The sequence below is a fragment of the Podarcis muralis genome, chromosome 4, assembly GCF_964188315.1.
Source record: "Podarcis muralis chromosome 4, rPodMur119.hap1.1, whole genome shotgun sequence".
Classification (NCBI taxonomy): domain Eukaryota; kingdom Metazoa; phylum Chordata; class Lepidosauria; order Squamata; family Lacertidae; genus Podarcis; species Podarcis muralis.
This window is the reverse complement of record NC_135658.1, coordinates 46,734,555-46,746,996: the sequence shown is the minus strand read 5'-3', so window position 1 is coordinate 46,746,996 and position 12,442 is coordinate 46,734,555. Positions and strand designations below refer to the sequence as shown.

At 37.9% G+C, this 12,442-nt stretch overlaps 1 protein-coding gene across 20 annotated transcripts in view; it reads left to right on the top strand.

Annotated features, from left to right (window-relative positions):
- The window catches only part of ROBO2 (roundabout guidance receptor 2), a 939,553-nt gene that overhangs the window by 797,830 nt on the left and 129,281 nt on the right, over positions 1-12,442 (top strand). For 13 of the 20 annotated variants that reach the window (XM_028726916.2, XM_028726919.2, XM_028726924.2 and 10 more), the window contains 2 exons: positions 3,369-3,496; positions 9,802-9,813. In XM_028726916.2, the coding sequence (XP_028582749.1) occupies positions 3,369-3,496; positions 9,802-9,813 (140 nt within the window). The remainder of the gene's footprint in view (positions 1-3,368; positions 3,497-9,801; positions 9,814-12,442) is intronic. The other 7 variants (XM_077927271.1, XM_028726915.2, XM_077927273.1 and 4 more) reach the window with 1 other exon arrangement.

The window sequence follows — 12,442 nt, the reverse complement described above, 5'->3', positions numbered from 1 at the left end:
CCCCACTTTGTCACAGCTGGTTACCAATCAATCTCAATTCACGGTACAGTGATGATAGCACATGTTGTCCAGGGGCCAAATCTGATTGGGTTGCATTTTTCAGCAGTGCTTCATATCTGGGGGGGAAATGTGTCTCAATGGCAGGGACTGTCAGCACACTATTGTACAACTGTCGTTAATCAAACCAGCAACAAAGACTGCATTCATAAGAGCCAGAGACTGCCAAATTTCAAAATCAAAATCACCCTATTTCTTTAAGAATTTCCTAACCAGTAATGTTTTTTCATCTGTTCTCATGTATGCTTTCCCCTCTGCTTAATGAAAAGCAGACTATCTGTAGCTATTACTTCAGAAAAGGAATAACTGTATATGGCATTAACAATTGCTTCTTACAACTACACTTTTAAAGACATTTTCGACTTCTTTTGCTGAGTGTGAGCCAATCTATAGAGGGGTAAAAATACTGTAAGAACACAAGTAAAGGAAATGTGAGAGAGATGTGATCAGAATTCAGTTCTTGCTGTTCTCGTGATCTAATTTGCTTTTCTAGAGCTCTTATTAGTTTCTGTTTACACTGCTTTGCGCTCCTTGAAAGAAGAGTAGGAGAAAAATACAGCAACAATAGTGGTTAATATCAATGGTCCTCACTAGCGTTAATGTGGTCTTTACTAGTGCTAATGTAAGGAGGTGATCAGATACATCATACTTATTTGAAAAGTTTGTTGGTGAAACAAGAAGCAGCAACGGTTAGCAGGTACGTACTTTTGAGCTTTCATTTGCTTGTGTGCGGAGCAAATTCTATACTAGCCCACCTCATGAAGTAACCACAGAATATGCCAAGATGTCTGTGGTAATGTGTGGAGCTAGTTCCACCTCTGAATGAGTTCTCGCATGCAGACAATGATCTCAAACTGCCAACCAATTGGCTGAGTTTAAAGGGCCAGTTCATTACAACAAGGGCTATCATATGGTTGTCATATGACAAGTTGGTTATATGGTTCAGACTACAATCATCGCCTATACTGAATGAACCATAAAGGTCGATTGGATTATGGTATTTTACCTAGAGAAGCTAAACTCAATATGTCTTTCATTTTCTTTCCCTACAAGTCACTTAAATACGTAAATGTAACCTTCCATTTCACATTATTCCTTTGCACAGCATATTCAGAGCCAATTAACTTCCAACCTCTTATTTTCTTGCTTCACCTGTCATAGATTATCAGTGAACCATGATGACTTGTGTGGGCAGTGTGAGTAGAACAGATGACTATGGGGCACTACATCAATTCTTTAGGAGAACAGATGGTTGCAATATCTCATGAGCCTTGCTATACACTGGCTGCTCGTTAGATAGCATGCCTTTTTCAGGGTGGTCTAGAAACCCACTGATAATTTGCAGGCTAGAATGCAATGAGTTGGTGTTCCTTCTCAAAATAGCTGCTGATTTGACCACTCTAAGGGCACATTTACTCTATAATCTCCACACTGGTACTCAAGATTATCATTGTGGCTAGCTCTCTGTCCTGGCATGCTACATAAATAACTTGTACACCCATCAGTCTCTGCACAATTGCATGATTGATAGGTGCGAACATGAAGTCTGCTGAGGTTTACAAGGCAGCTGGCTGGCATGCCAGAACCAGTACATCAGTGAGATGAAGTGGGAATGAGTCAGCTGCAACCCAAAGCTGATTGTCAGAATTGTATCCAAGATTGTGTGCATTAAAGTTCAAGCCAGTTATACCCTTTTGACTGTCTAGGTATATGCTAGCCACTTTCTGTACTCCTAGAAGGGTGGGAATTGTTCTTCAGATATGAAATGGCCAAGCTTTATCGTGATCTGCAGATTTAGATTTTTGCCTCTTTATTTTCAATTCCAACTGTAGTCAGTCTTAACATTAAAAAAAACTAAAGGAAATACTTTAGTTCCTGACTTTCACTGCTTGCTCTCTATGAAAAAAAAAATTTTTTTTAAAAAAAGAATAGCAATACTAATTATAACCTCTGACAATAGCATATCAGCAGTTTCTGGAAATTTGATATTTCCATTTGCTGCTCATGTGCTTAGTCTAATGAACATAGTAACGTTTTTCCTGTTGATGAGTGCCAATCAGAATGGCAAATTACTTAATTCATGGCAGCTTATTGTATTGTTTCTAGCTCTTGGTACCTGCCAGTGAGAAGTTTCCTCACTAACCTTTAAAAACACTATTTAACTTTAAACTTACTTGAAACAGTACCTACCTGCAGAACAAAAATAAAGTTTCAGGGCAGAAGGACAGGTTTCCCCGTGTTTCTATCACATCAGTGCAGAAGCAGAGAGGCACTTGTAGACCACTTTCTCCCAGAGAGGCACTGCTCATGTTGACCACTTTCTCCCATGTAGATTCCCCAGCCTCGTTGCAAAGTCAGAGGAAACCATGAATGTACAAACAGGAAATGAGAGAGAGTTAAGAACTCTCCCTTCTAATCTGCCAATTCTCTCGTCTTGTGTCCCCAGCTCCCATTATATTGGAAAGTACAGAGTCCTTGGTATAAGCAGAGAAAAGGGATTGAAGAACAAAAAGAACAGTCTGATGGAGGAAAAGGCCAATAATGGCTATGCTCTGTCTCCACAGCTGGAGGCAGTAATGCTTCTGAATACCAGTTGCTGGAACCACAGGAAGGGAGAGTGCTCTTGTGCTTGATTCCTGCCTAAGGGTTTTTCCTGCAGGCACCTGGTTGGCCACTGTGAGAACAGGATGCTGGACTAGGTGGACACTTAGCCTGATCCAGCAGCCTTGCCTTGTGTCTTATAGAGAATATTCCCAACCCTAGCTAGAGATGCCTGGCATTGAACCTGGGACCTTCTGCATGCAAAGCAGATTCTTTACCGCTGACTATGGCTTTCCCTACATATTTTTTTATTTACTGTGTTAGTTTAAATCAGTATATTCCCCACACCAGAAAAGAAACTGTCAACTTTGTTAGCAGTTTACTATGGAGATGAAACATTTTAAAGGCCAGAAGTAAAACATGCAGTAATGTACTTAGACTCAGGGTAAACCTGGAATGTCATATATTGATAACTGATGCGTGTTAGCTCTATTTTATCATAGTGCTCCAGATCAAGGGCAGAGTGACTGATATTATTAATAAAGCCTTGATACCACATGAACAGAGCAATACTAATTTTATGGCTGTAAAGTTTTTAAGTAATGCATGGTGCAATAAAAGTGTCATGAAGATTAATGTTCAGTGGAATTATCTAATTCCACATAATAAATTATGTTCCAGAGATATATCCAAGATAGAATAAGGATGGTATATTCCAGGTAAGACATTAAGCCGAGCAGTGATTTTCATCTTCTCTGTTTCAAATGCAGATACGACATCAAAGATGACTACACCTTGCGTATTAAAAAGGCGATGAGCACAGATGAGGGGACCTATACATGCATAGCGGAGAACAGAGTTGGAAAAGTTGAAGCATCTGCTACACTAACTGTTCGAGGTAAGTGTTGGGTTATGGGAAAGGGAATGCAATATAGTGTGGTTCTGTTTTCTAAAATGGTGCAAATACAATGATTTTGAGTCGAAATAATTGCAGGTAGATTTTAAACACATATATTTAAAAACAGCTTTTTCTTGTATATAATTTTGTAAGAGTTCCATTTATTTAAAAAATATCCTTTCTACTGCCATTAGTCATTAATTGATTAAAGATTGTTAGAATAGTCATTGGGATGCTAAGGAGGTGCATAATTGAGTAAAACCAATAGCCCTCTAGCCCAGTACCCCAGTACTCTGCTTAATTAACAGCAGCTCTCCAGAATCTGGAGCAGGGTATTTCTCTGTACAATATAGATATTTTAAGTCATCATGCAAAAGGTTGAACATGGAACACTGAACGTGCAAATTGTGTTCTCTACCAGAAAGCTAAAGCTCCTAAGTGACTGCCTAAGTTAAGTCCCATTGATCTTATAGGTCTGCTCCAAGTGTGACATAAGTTGAGATCCAACTCTTTGGGTTTATACTGTTAGTTGTTTGCTCTCTGTGGTGATTCCAATATGCGCAGAGTTCACAATGTAAGAGTGCAAAGAACAGTTTTGTAATAATTATCCTTTCTAGTTAACTTGCATATAGAAAGTTGTGTTTCTTACCTTTCACACATCATGAAAAGCAGAAAAAAGTCTTAAAGTGGTAAACACAAAAACACACATACTTCCCAGTATTCATAGTTAATTGTTGGCTTAGGAGTTGTATTAGGAAGAATTAACATAGTGAACAGATGCTCAAACTAGTACATTGCACATTATTCTAACCTTATAAGCCATGGAAATCTCTTCAGACAAAAATCTAAAGTTCTTTTCTATGCCAGAATAGAAAATCTAAGATGAAGAAAGGGAGAAATTGATTTAGCTTAAGGGAGAAGTCTCTCTCTCTCTCTCTCTCTCTCTCTGTGTGTGTGTGTGTGCATGTGCATTCAAGAGATGCCATGATGCTGCAGACTTTAAAGGTGCCCTGTAATTGCAAAGAGCAATGTGCTGTGCTTTGAAGCTCTGCTTCAAAACACCACATCACCTGATGTCATTGTGACAACATGTGATTGATGGGTGAGTGGCCCTTCCCACCTTTCAGATTTGGCCCATGGAATGGTAGGGGAGATCCAGTTCCCCACCACTGGTTTAGAAAAAGGGAGAATCGTGATTTCAGGCTACAGAAAAAATGGTAAATTTTCATGCTAGAGAGAAAGAAAAAGGGCGTGTGTGGCAGAATTGAGATATATTGGGGAACACCAAATACATATCCTGTCGGAGGTCAAAGGGTGTCCCCATTGGCCAACAGACTGTAGATCAGCAAATAACATGCTCTCAAGTCTTGCTGTCTGTAAGTTCCACTTAGTGCACTTAGTGGTTCCGATTGCCTTGCTTTACATAGCCAGGTGTGAACTTCTTTGGGAGATGTACTGTTTAAATCCAGAGGATGAATCCAGTTGGGGTGAATTATTGTTTCCTTCCAGGATCTACCAGCACACTAATATTACGACGGTCTGGAGATTCAGTAGTTTCCTGAAACCTGCACACATGTTGAAGCATTTGCAAAATCATAAGGCACATGGATATATGTCCTCAGCAGTGTCAAAATGTCAACAGTATTAAGACTATCAGTGATGTGAGTCCAATATGGAAACACTAATCTAAATATTTATAGGCAGCATATAAATATACCTGTAATATATATTATAATAAGTTGTGTGTATCTGTTTGTGTGTTTGTTAGATATACCCTTATCCATGGATGGATGGATATCACTCAGACACTATTTCACAATTTAGCAGCGTGTGCTGAAGGTTCAGTAGAGCTGTGAAAGGTTAATAAAAACATTTTTAGCGTTATCAGTGTTCCTTCTCCTTCATACGCATTAAATCAGATGATCAAAGTCTCTATGGATTGCTTTATTAGAACAGAGGTCAACTGACCTGAAACGCCAGTTTCCATTTCCATCATTTAATACATAGACACAGTTCAGTTTGATTTGATGAATCTGGAACAAAAAAAAAAAGGGGGGGGGAGTTAACCTAGTGGCTTTGCAGGCAGTGAGGGTGAGGAGTTGTCCAAATTTGATAAAAGAGAGAGGTTTTGTGGTAATCCAGCTGCTAAAATATTACTATTAATACTCACTTTAGATAATAAGTTTTTGTTTTAAGCTGCAAAACATGTTCATGTACAAACTATGTTTGATGTGTAGATTGCCATTTTGTAATTTGAGAAAAGCAGGCAATAGATTTTCATTTCAGAGAAAATAGCATCATACCCATTCCTTCCTTTTTTTGTGAAAATAAGAAAACTAGTCACTACACTAGTCAGCTACACACTTCATATTTCCTCATAATATCAGCCAGGGCACATGTTGGAGAGACCAACAATTTCTTTAGGCTGAAGCTTAGCATAGTTATATGAGTAGTGAGTTGAACAAAGGGGACAAGGAGGAATCTGTTGAACTCACTGGAGCCTGAACTTGAGCAAATTAAGGTGAAAAAAGAAAATATATAATTTAATTGATTTTCCTACATGAAAGAAGATATCTCATTATCTTTCTCCCCCCCCCCCTTTCTAATTTAACTAACCATAGGCATAGTGTTTATTCAGTACAATGGAAGACACTGCATTGGAAGTATATGTGGAACATCAAATATATAAAAGAACATTTAAAAAGCCAAGAAATATAATGTTTGAAGTCAGGAGACTGGAAATTTTGCATATAAAGCTGCATTGTCAAACTCCCATTGTTTTTATGGCTCTAACAAAAATAATATTCCTTGTGTATATAATATAATGATTTGAACTTTCAGTCTCTATGACACTTTTTAAAAGGGGGACTGTAGTGTTGTGCCTTCTTCCACTAACCTGAAACCTCGTATTATGCTTATTTACTTTCAGAATAAATTCTGGTATATTCAGTTGAACTTATTCCTAAGTAAACGAGCATAGAATTGCTGTCTCGTATTGATTGGCTTCAATGAGACCAGGCATTTTACTTATGTAGTATTTCTGCTCCTGTCAGCTACGCTTCATTGCCGGCTCACCCAATAATGTTGTTCCAATAATGCATAAGTATGAAATATTTTTCATGAGCAGCCTTACTAAATCTGCATTCATATACTGCCATTTTATCCATGTTTTACACTCATCTTTACCAATGATCCTGTATCAATGTAAGATGAACCACTTATTCAAAGAGCCAATGGATAGAGGAAAAAAGACATACAACTTCCCATAAACTTACGAAATGGCAGTCACCCACAAAACATCTGACTCTGGTGATGGAATTTCTTGATGTACTATATAAGGGGCTTCCAGCAGCTGTTCACTCTCTGACCTACTTGCTGCGCTCTGGGTATCCTGTACCTGCTGGTAGTTGTGTTTGAGTTCACCAAGTGTTATGTACTGAAGTTCTCATCCTGGGCCAGCAGGGGGATACTGTAGATAGTTCAGGTCCACATATGCAAATATGGGATCGAAAGTGACGTTCAGTGATTGGATAGTTATAGAAAATGGTTACTGTTGCATTCTAGTGGAGCTCTATATAAGCAGGTTGGCTGAACCCTTCAGTTCAGTTCTGTTCTGCCTGTGAATAAACAAGAGCTGTTTGAAGAATTGCTGTGTCGTCTGATATGTTCACCCACAACTTAACACCAAGGGTGATAAATAAATACTTGCTTTTAGCCTGCTGTCCTCAAAACCTAGTATTTGTTCCACTAGACAGCAGAGGCTGAAACAGGGAATACAGTTTTTGGAAGGACTGTGTTTTCTATATGCAGCTTTGGCATAAAGATTTCCATTTTGCTGACAAACGTTAGCAGATAAAAGGCAATCCTTGAAAGCCAAGCTAGGATTTTTTTTTCTTTTTAAAGCTAAATAGGGTATAGGAACCCTCAACTATTAATGAGAATAACATAGGAAAAACCAGCTGGATCAGTCCAATGACCCATCTTGTCCCAGCATCCTGTTCTCACTGTGGCCAACCAGATGCCCATGGGAAAACTGTAGGAGCATTCTCCCCTCCTGTGGTTTCAGAAGCATACTATCTGCAGCTGTGGAGGCAGAGCATAGCCATTGTGCGTAGTAGCCACTGATAGCCTTATCCTCCATGAATTTGTCTAATTCTCTTTTTAAGAATGAAGAAATACTTTCCTTTTATCTGTCCTGATTCATCTAATATTCAGAGAGAGAAATAAAAACTTTTCTTCATTCGTATTCTCATTGCCATGCATAACTGCCTTTTCCTCCTAGGGAAGTTGCTTTCCCCTTGATCATTTTGTTACCCTCTCTGAGCCTTTTTTTCAACTCTACAATATCCTTTTTGAGATGAGGCAAGCAGAACTGTATAGATGGTATTCCAAATCTGTTTCCGCTATAGATTTGTATGATAGCATTGTGATATTGGCAGTTTTATTTTCAGTTCCTTTCATAATGATAACCAGGGAAAAAATTGTCTTTTTCACAACTGCTGCGCACTTCCTGGTGGTAGATGTTCAGCAGTGCAACAGACTCCCAAAAGAAGTGATGGACTTTCCTTCTTTGGAGGTTTTTAAGCAGAGGTTGGATGGCCATCTGTCATGTGTGATCCTTTTAACTAATGTTAAGGGGTGGTACACTCTCAGCCCCCCCCCCCCAATCATAACTCCCAAGGTGACATTCTCTTTGGTGTTTCCCCCTTGGGTTGACCTGTCAATGGCACCCTACTAGGCCCTCTAGGGACCAGGGCATCCACAAATCAGCCCACAGTTCAGGCCAATTTGTCTCTACTATCACCTCATTCCCAATGCTCTCCTCTCTCCAGCAGCTGGTGGAAATACCTCTAAGCAGAGTCAACTCTGTAAGTCTGCAGGGTGCAGGGAGTGGCAGATTATTCTAATTCCACTCCCCATCTCTCACAAGTAGTTGTAAATTTCTTCCTTGGGCATTTAGGGGAAAATATAGTGATAGTATAATGGGGAATGGGGGAAATAAAAGATATAAATATAACCAGTGCTTTCCCCCCCCCAAAAAAAACAGTTTAGGGGTACTCTCATTTTGACTTAAGAAAATCACCATTTTATAGTTCAAATCTGGAAAAATAAATACAGTAAATGGACAAAAATACAAAGATTCACAAAATGTTTAGGGGTATGTGTATCCCTGTGTCCCCCCCAGAAAAAAAGCACAGAATATAACAATAAATAAATTTATTATATTCAAAAGATGTCACAACATATTAAGTTCCAAAAGTCTGACTTGGGCGTCTTACAGGCATATTCTATACATGTCTACTCAGTAGAAGTTACTTAAAGGTAAGCACTGACTATAGGATTGCTGCCTAAATCTAACAAAGTTAAATTGGGGGGGGAAGCAGTTCACAATATAAGTTTACTAGTTTGGTTAGTAACATTAGGTCTGTTTCCTCTCTCCTGTATTTAAACTACCAAAAATACCCAGTGTACCTCTGAACTCTTCCTTAAAATATGTTGAGTAAAAGCAGGTGTGACAGATCCCACTCGCCCCCAACAACTCTAATGTAATGACAGTATTCTGCTAGAATGAAATCATTTGTTGAAGCAACTACTTTCAATCTTAGTATTAGTCTGAAGCAGAAATAATTTGTCGATCATTCCCACATTTTAAAAAGAAACTAGAAATGATCTAAGCAGCAATTTGGGACATCTGAGTTGAAATTCCTATGGCCATTGGGAGTAATGTTATATTTTCATCAGGTCTGTCAGAGATTGGAAAAGGGATGTAGTATGATCCTTTGTGTCTATTACTGAATGAGGAAAAATGGTGCCTAGGGCTTTTCTCCGGCCTGTACTGCAGTCCTGATCAGCCATGCTTAAAACTCAATTGGTATTTAAATCATACAGTGATGCTTCTCTTTTATTGGATTGACATTTGCCAGTCTATGGTTTTTGATGATGTATTCATCAGGGTCTAAAAGTTTGGGCTAATGTAGAACTACTTTACTTCAATAAAGCATTAGCAATGGCATTTGATGATGGCATATGAACCTATCAAAAGTGTTGCTCATATGATTGATTCCAGACAGCTTTCTTTACTTTACTTTTTAAAAATCAAATCCTATGCAGGAACAAAAAGCTTCTGATAACTGCAACTTAAATAACAGCAAGAGGCATTTAACTATGGCTAATATATGAGAATTTAGTGTTCAACTGAGTATCCACAGTTAAAGCATATTACATATCATGCATTCTGACAAACTTTCTTTATTTTTTTCTTTTAATTTTGTTATATTATCACCACACCATTGTAATGTCTCCAGCTCGCCCTGTTGGTAAGTAATCATCATTCTATCCATTTTAGCATGGTTTCATACAGTTCTTCATCTTTCATTTTCTAACCATGTAGGACTATCTTCAGTAGTTATTAACTACTACATATCTAATAGGCAAAGCAATGTGTTAGAGAAAATGTTTTGAATCTGTTCTGGACCTTGATTATCCAGTTAGTCTTGACTGTCCTTGATTAATACCTAGACCTTAATCATCCAGTGTTCCTACTTACGCAAATCATTGTGTGTCCTCTGTTTGGTATACAGCTTTTGTGTAGTGAATTGTGATTCTTTTTAAATGAATCATTGTCTATTCAAGTATTTCAATTGTTGTTTTGAAAAAAGAAGCTGCACTCTGTTTTGATGTCAGTAATTATATATGTTTTAAATTGTATCCTAATGGCCAAAGTCCAGATTATAATTTCAAGAGCCTGTTTAGCCAATGAAATCTATGAAATTGATAAAAATAAGTGGGGTTTAGATAAACGCCTTCAATTTTGTATTTATTTTCCTTGCATAAAAAGGTCTGAAAGTTCTGCGTCTATGTTTTCCATATGATCTCTAAAATAAAATAATTTGTTTCTACTGTTGGAAAAATATTTATACAGAATTGAATTAAGTACCATTAATATTACAGAATCACTGTCAATTTTGATTTTATTTTCTGATGGAGCACTAAATTTGTATCTGAAGTACCTGGGTTACGCAAGTGTCCTACATCTGATGTTCAGTGGAAGCGTAACTTCTAGGTGAGCATACAGAATTTTCAGTCCTTTTTAATGAAACTTGATAACACTGTTTAAAATCATTATTAAAAATGAAAGATTATAAAGATTCTGAAATCTCTACTTTCATTTTACAGTATTTCAAGTAGAATGGAAATAAATAGGTTACCAGTACTTGTAATGTGGCTTTTTCAAATGTAGAATTCCTGTGGTGATTGCAATGTTGTTGATGGTTTCAGATATTTAAGTTTTTATCTGTATTGTCATATCCTTTTTTTGAACAGGCGTGAAAATTTAAGCTTGAATTATTTCTGTCTGCTCGGTCAAAGCAAGCCATTCCTAGCATATGGTACTGACTGTACATATGCAAAGTCAAGCATGGTTCTGCCTGAGGTAGATGGCAGCTGGTGAATATAACAGCTCTGTACCAGATTCCCATTAGCAAATCAAAACATTATGAGTAATAACTGTATTGCTCATCTCTGAAATAGCTGTTCTTTTTATTTTAAGCTTTTGAAAAGATTTCCTACAGGAGTTTACAGCAGATGGGTTCTGGAAGCAGGGTATTTATTCCTATTTAGACCATTTGCTTCTGTTATTCCACTCATCAGATGGGTTTTCCAGATGAACAAGTTAATATTTTCACACACACTTTTTTCCCTTCCTATTTCTCACTGATGCAGTGCAAAGAGTTTATTCCAAATACTGTGAGTGACAGTTTAATGGGGAACATTAATTTCATCCATAGTTTTCCTATTTCATGAGAAAATTTAATTTGTTGGAAGTAAAATGCTCTAATCAAACATCCAATGGGGAGGATCCAAAAATATCAGTGTCATTACTCTACCAGGTGAGGAAAATATGAGATTTTTTTAAAAAAATCAAAACAAATGGGATCAATTATAAAACTGACTTAACAGTGACCATCAAAAATAAACAGAAAAAGAAATTAAGCACTTTAATGCACTGGCTTGGACTTTGGCAGCCTCATGGCCCTTGGTTATCATTTATGTGGCATGTCCTTTTTGACAGAAATAATTTGAAGATGGTAAGAATTGTGAAAGAAAAAGATGCAAAATCTGAAAACCAAGATAGGTAGTGCTCAGAATTAATACCTTTCACGATGTCTCAAAAACTACAGGAAACCAGTCTAGACCCTGGAGCATTTGTCTGAACTAATGCTAGCAAGTAGGGCACTCATGTAATTCCTAATGCAAACTGGTGCACTGATGTAATGTATTTCTTGCCTTCAGAAGGCAATTTATGACAAGGAATTATCACTAGCCAGGACTAGGATAGTAATATATACCACCTAAACTTAGATGCAACTTCTAGAAGCATAGAATTGTTGAGTTTGAAGTGACCATGAGGGTCATCTAGTCCAGTGTTTCCCAACCTTGGGCCTACAGCTGTTTTTGGACTACAACTCCCATCATCCCTAGCTAGCAAGACCAGTGGTCAGGGATGATGGGAATTGTAGTTCAAAAACAGCTGGAGGCCCAAGGTTGGGAAACACTGATCTAGTCCAACCTCTAGCAATACAGGAATCTTTTTGCCCAACATGGGGCTTTAACCCATGACCCTGAGATTAAGGCTGGATGTAGACACATCAAAGAAGCGATTCAGTTAAACAGGTCGTAAACTTCATACAGGGACTCCACTGCGCCATCTGGTGCCATACTGTTATAACGCACATAAAGTGCTTTATCTTCACAAATGTAGCTGAGTCCTAAGAGTGTTCTCATATGCATAGCAAGTTTTTTTTCTAGGAAGTTGACATGTTATTGTTTGAAACTGAACAATTTTTAATCTGTCAAGGCAGATTTGGATTCCCAGCCATATATGGCAGCTTCCAGAGGCTAGTCAAGTTTTGTTTTTTGCTGGCTACCCTCGTCAGAATTATTGTT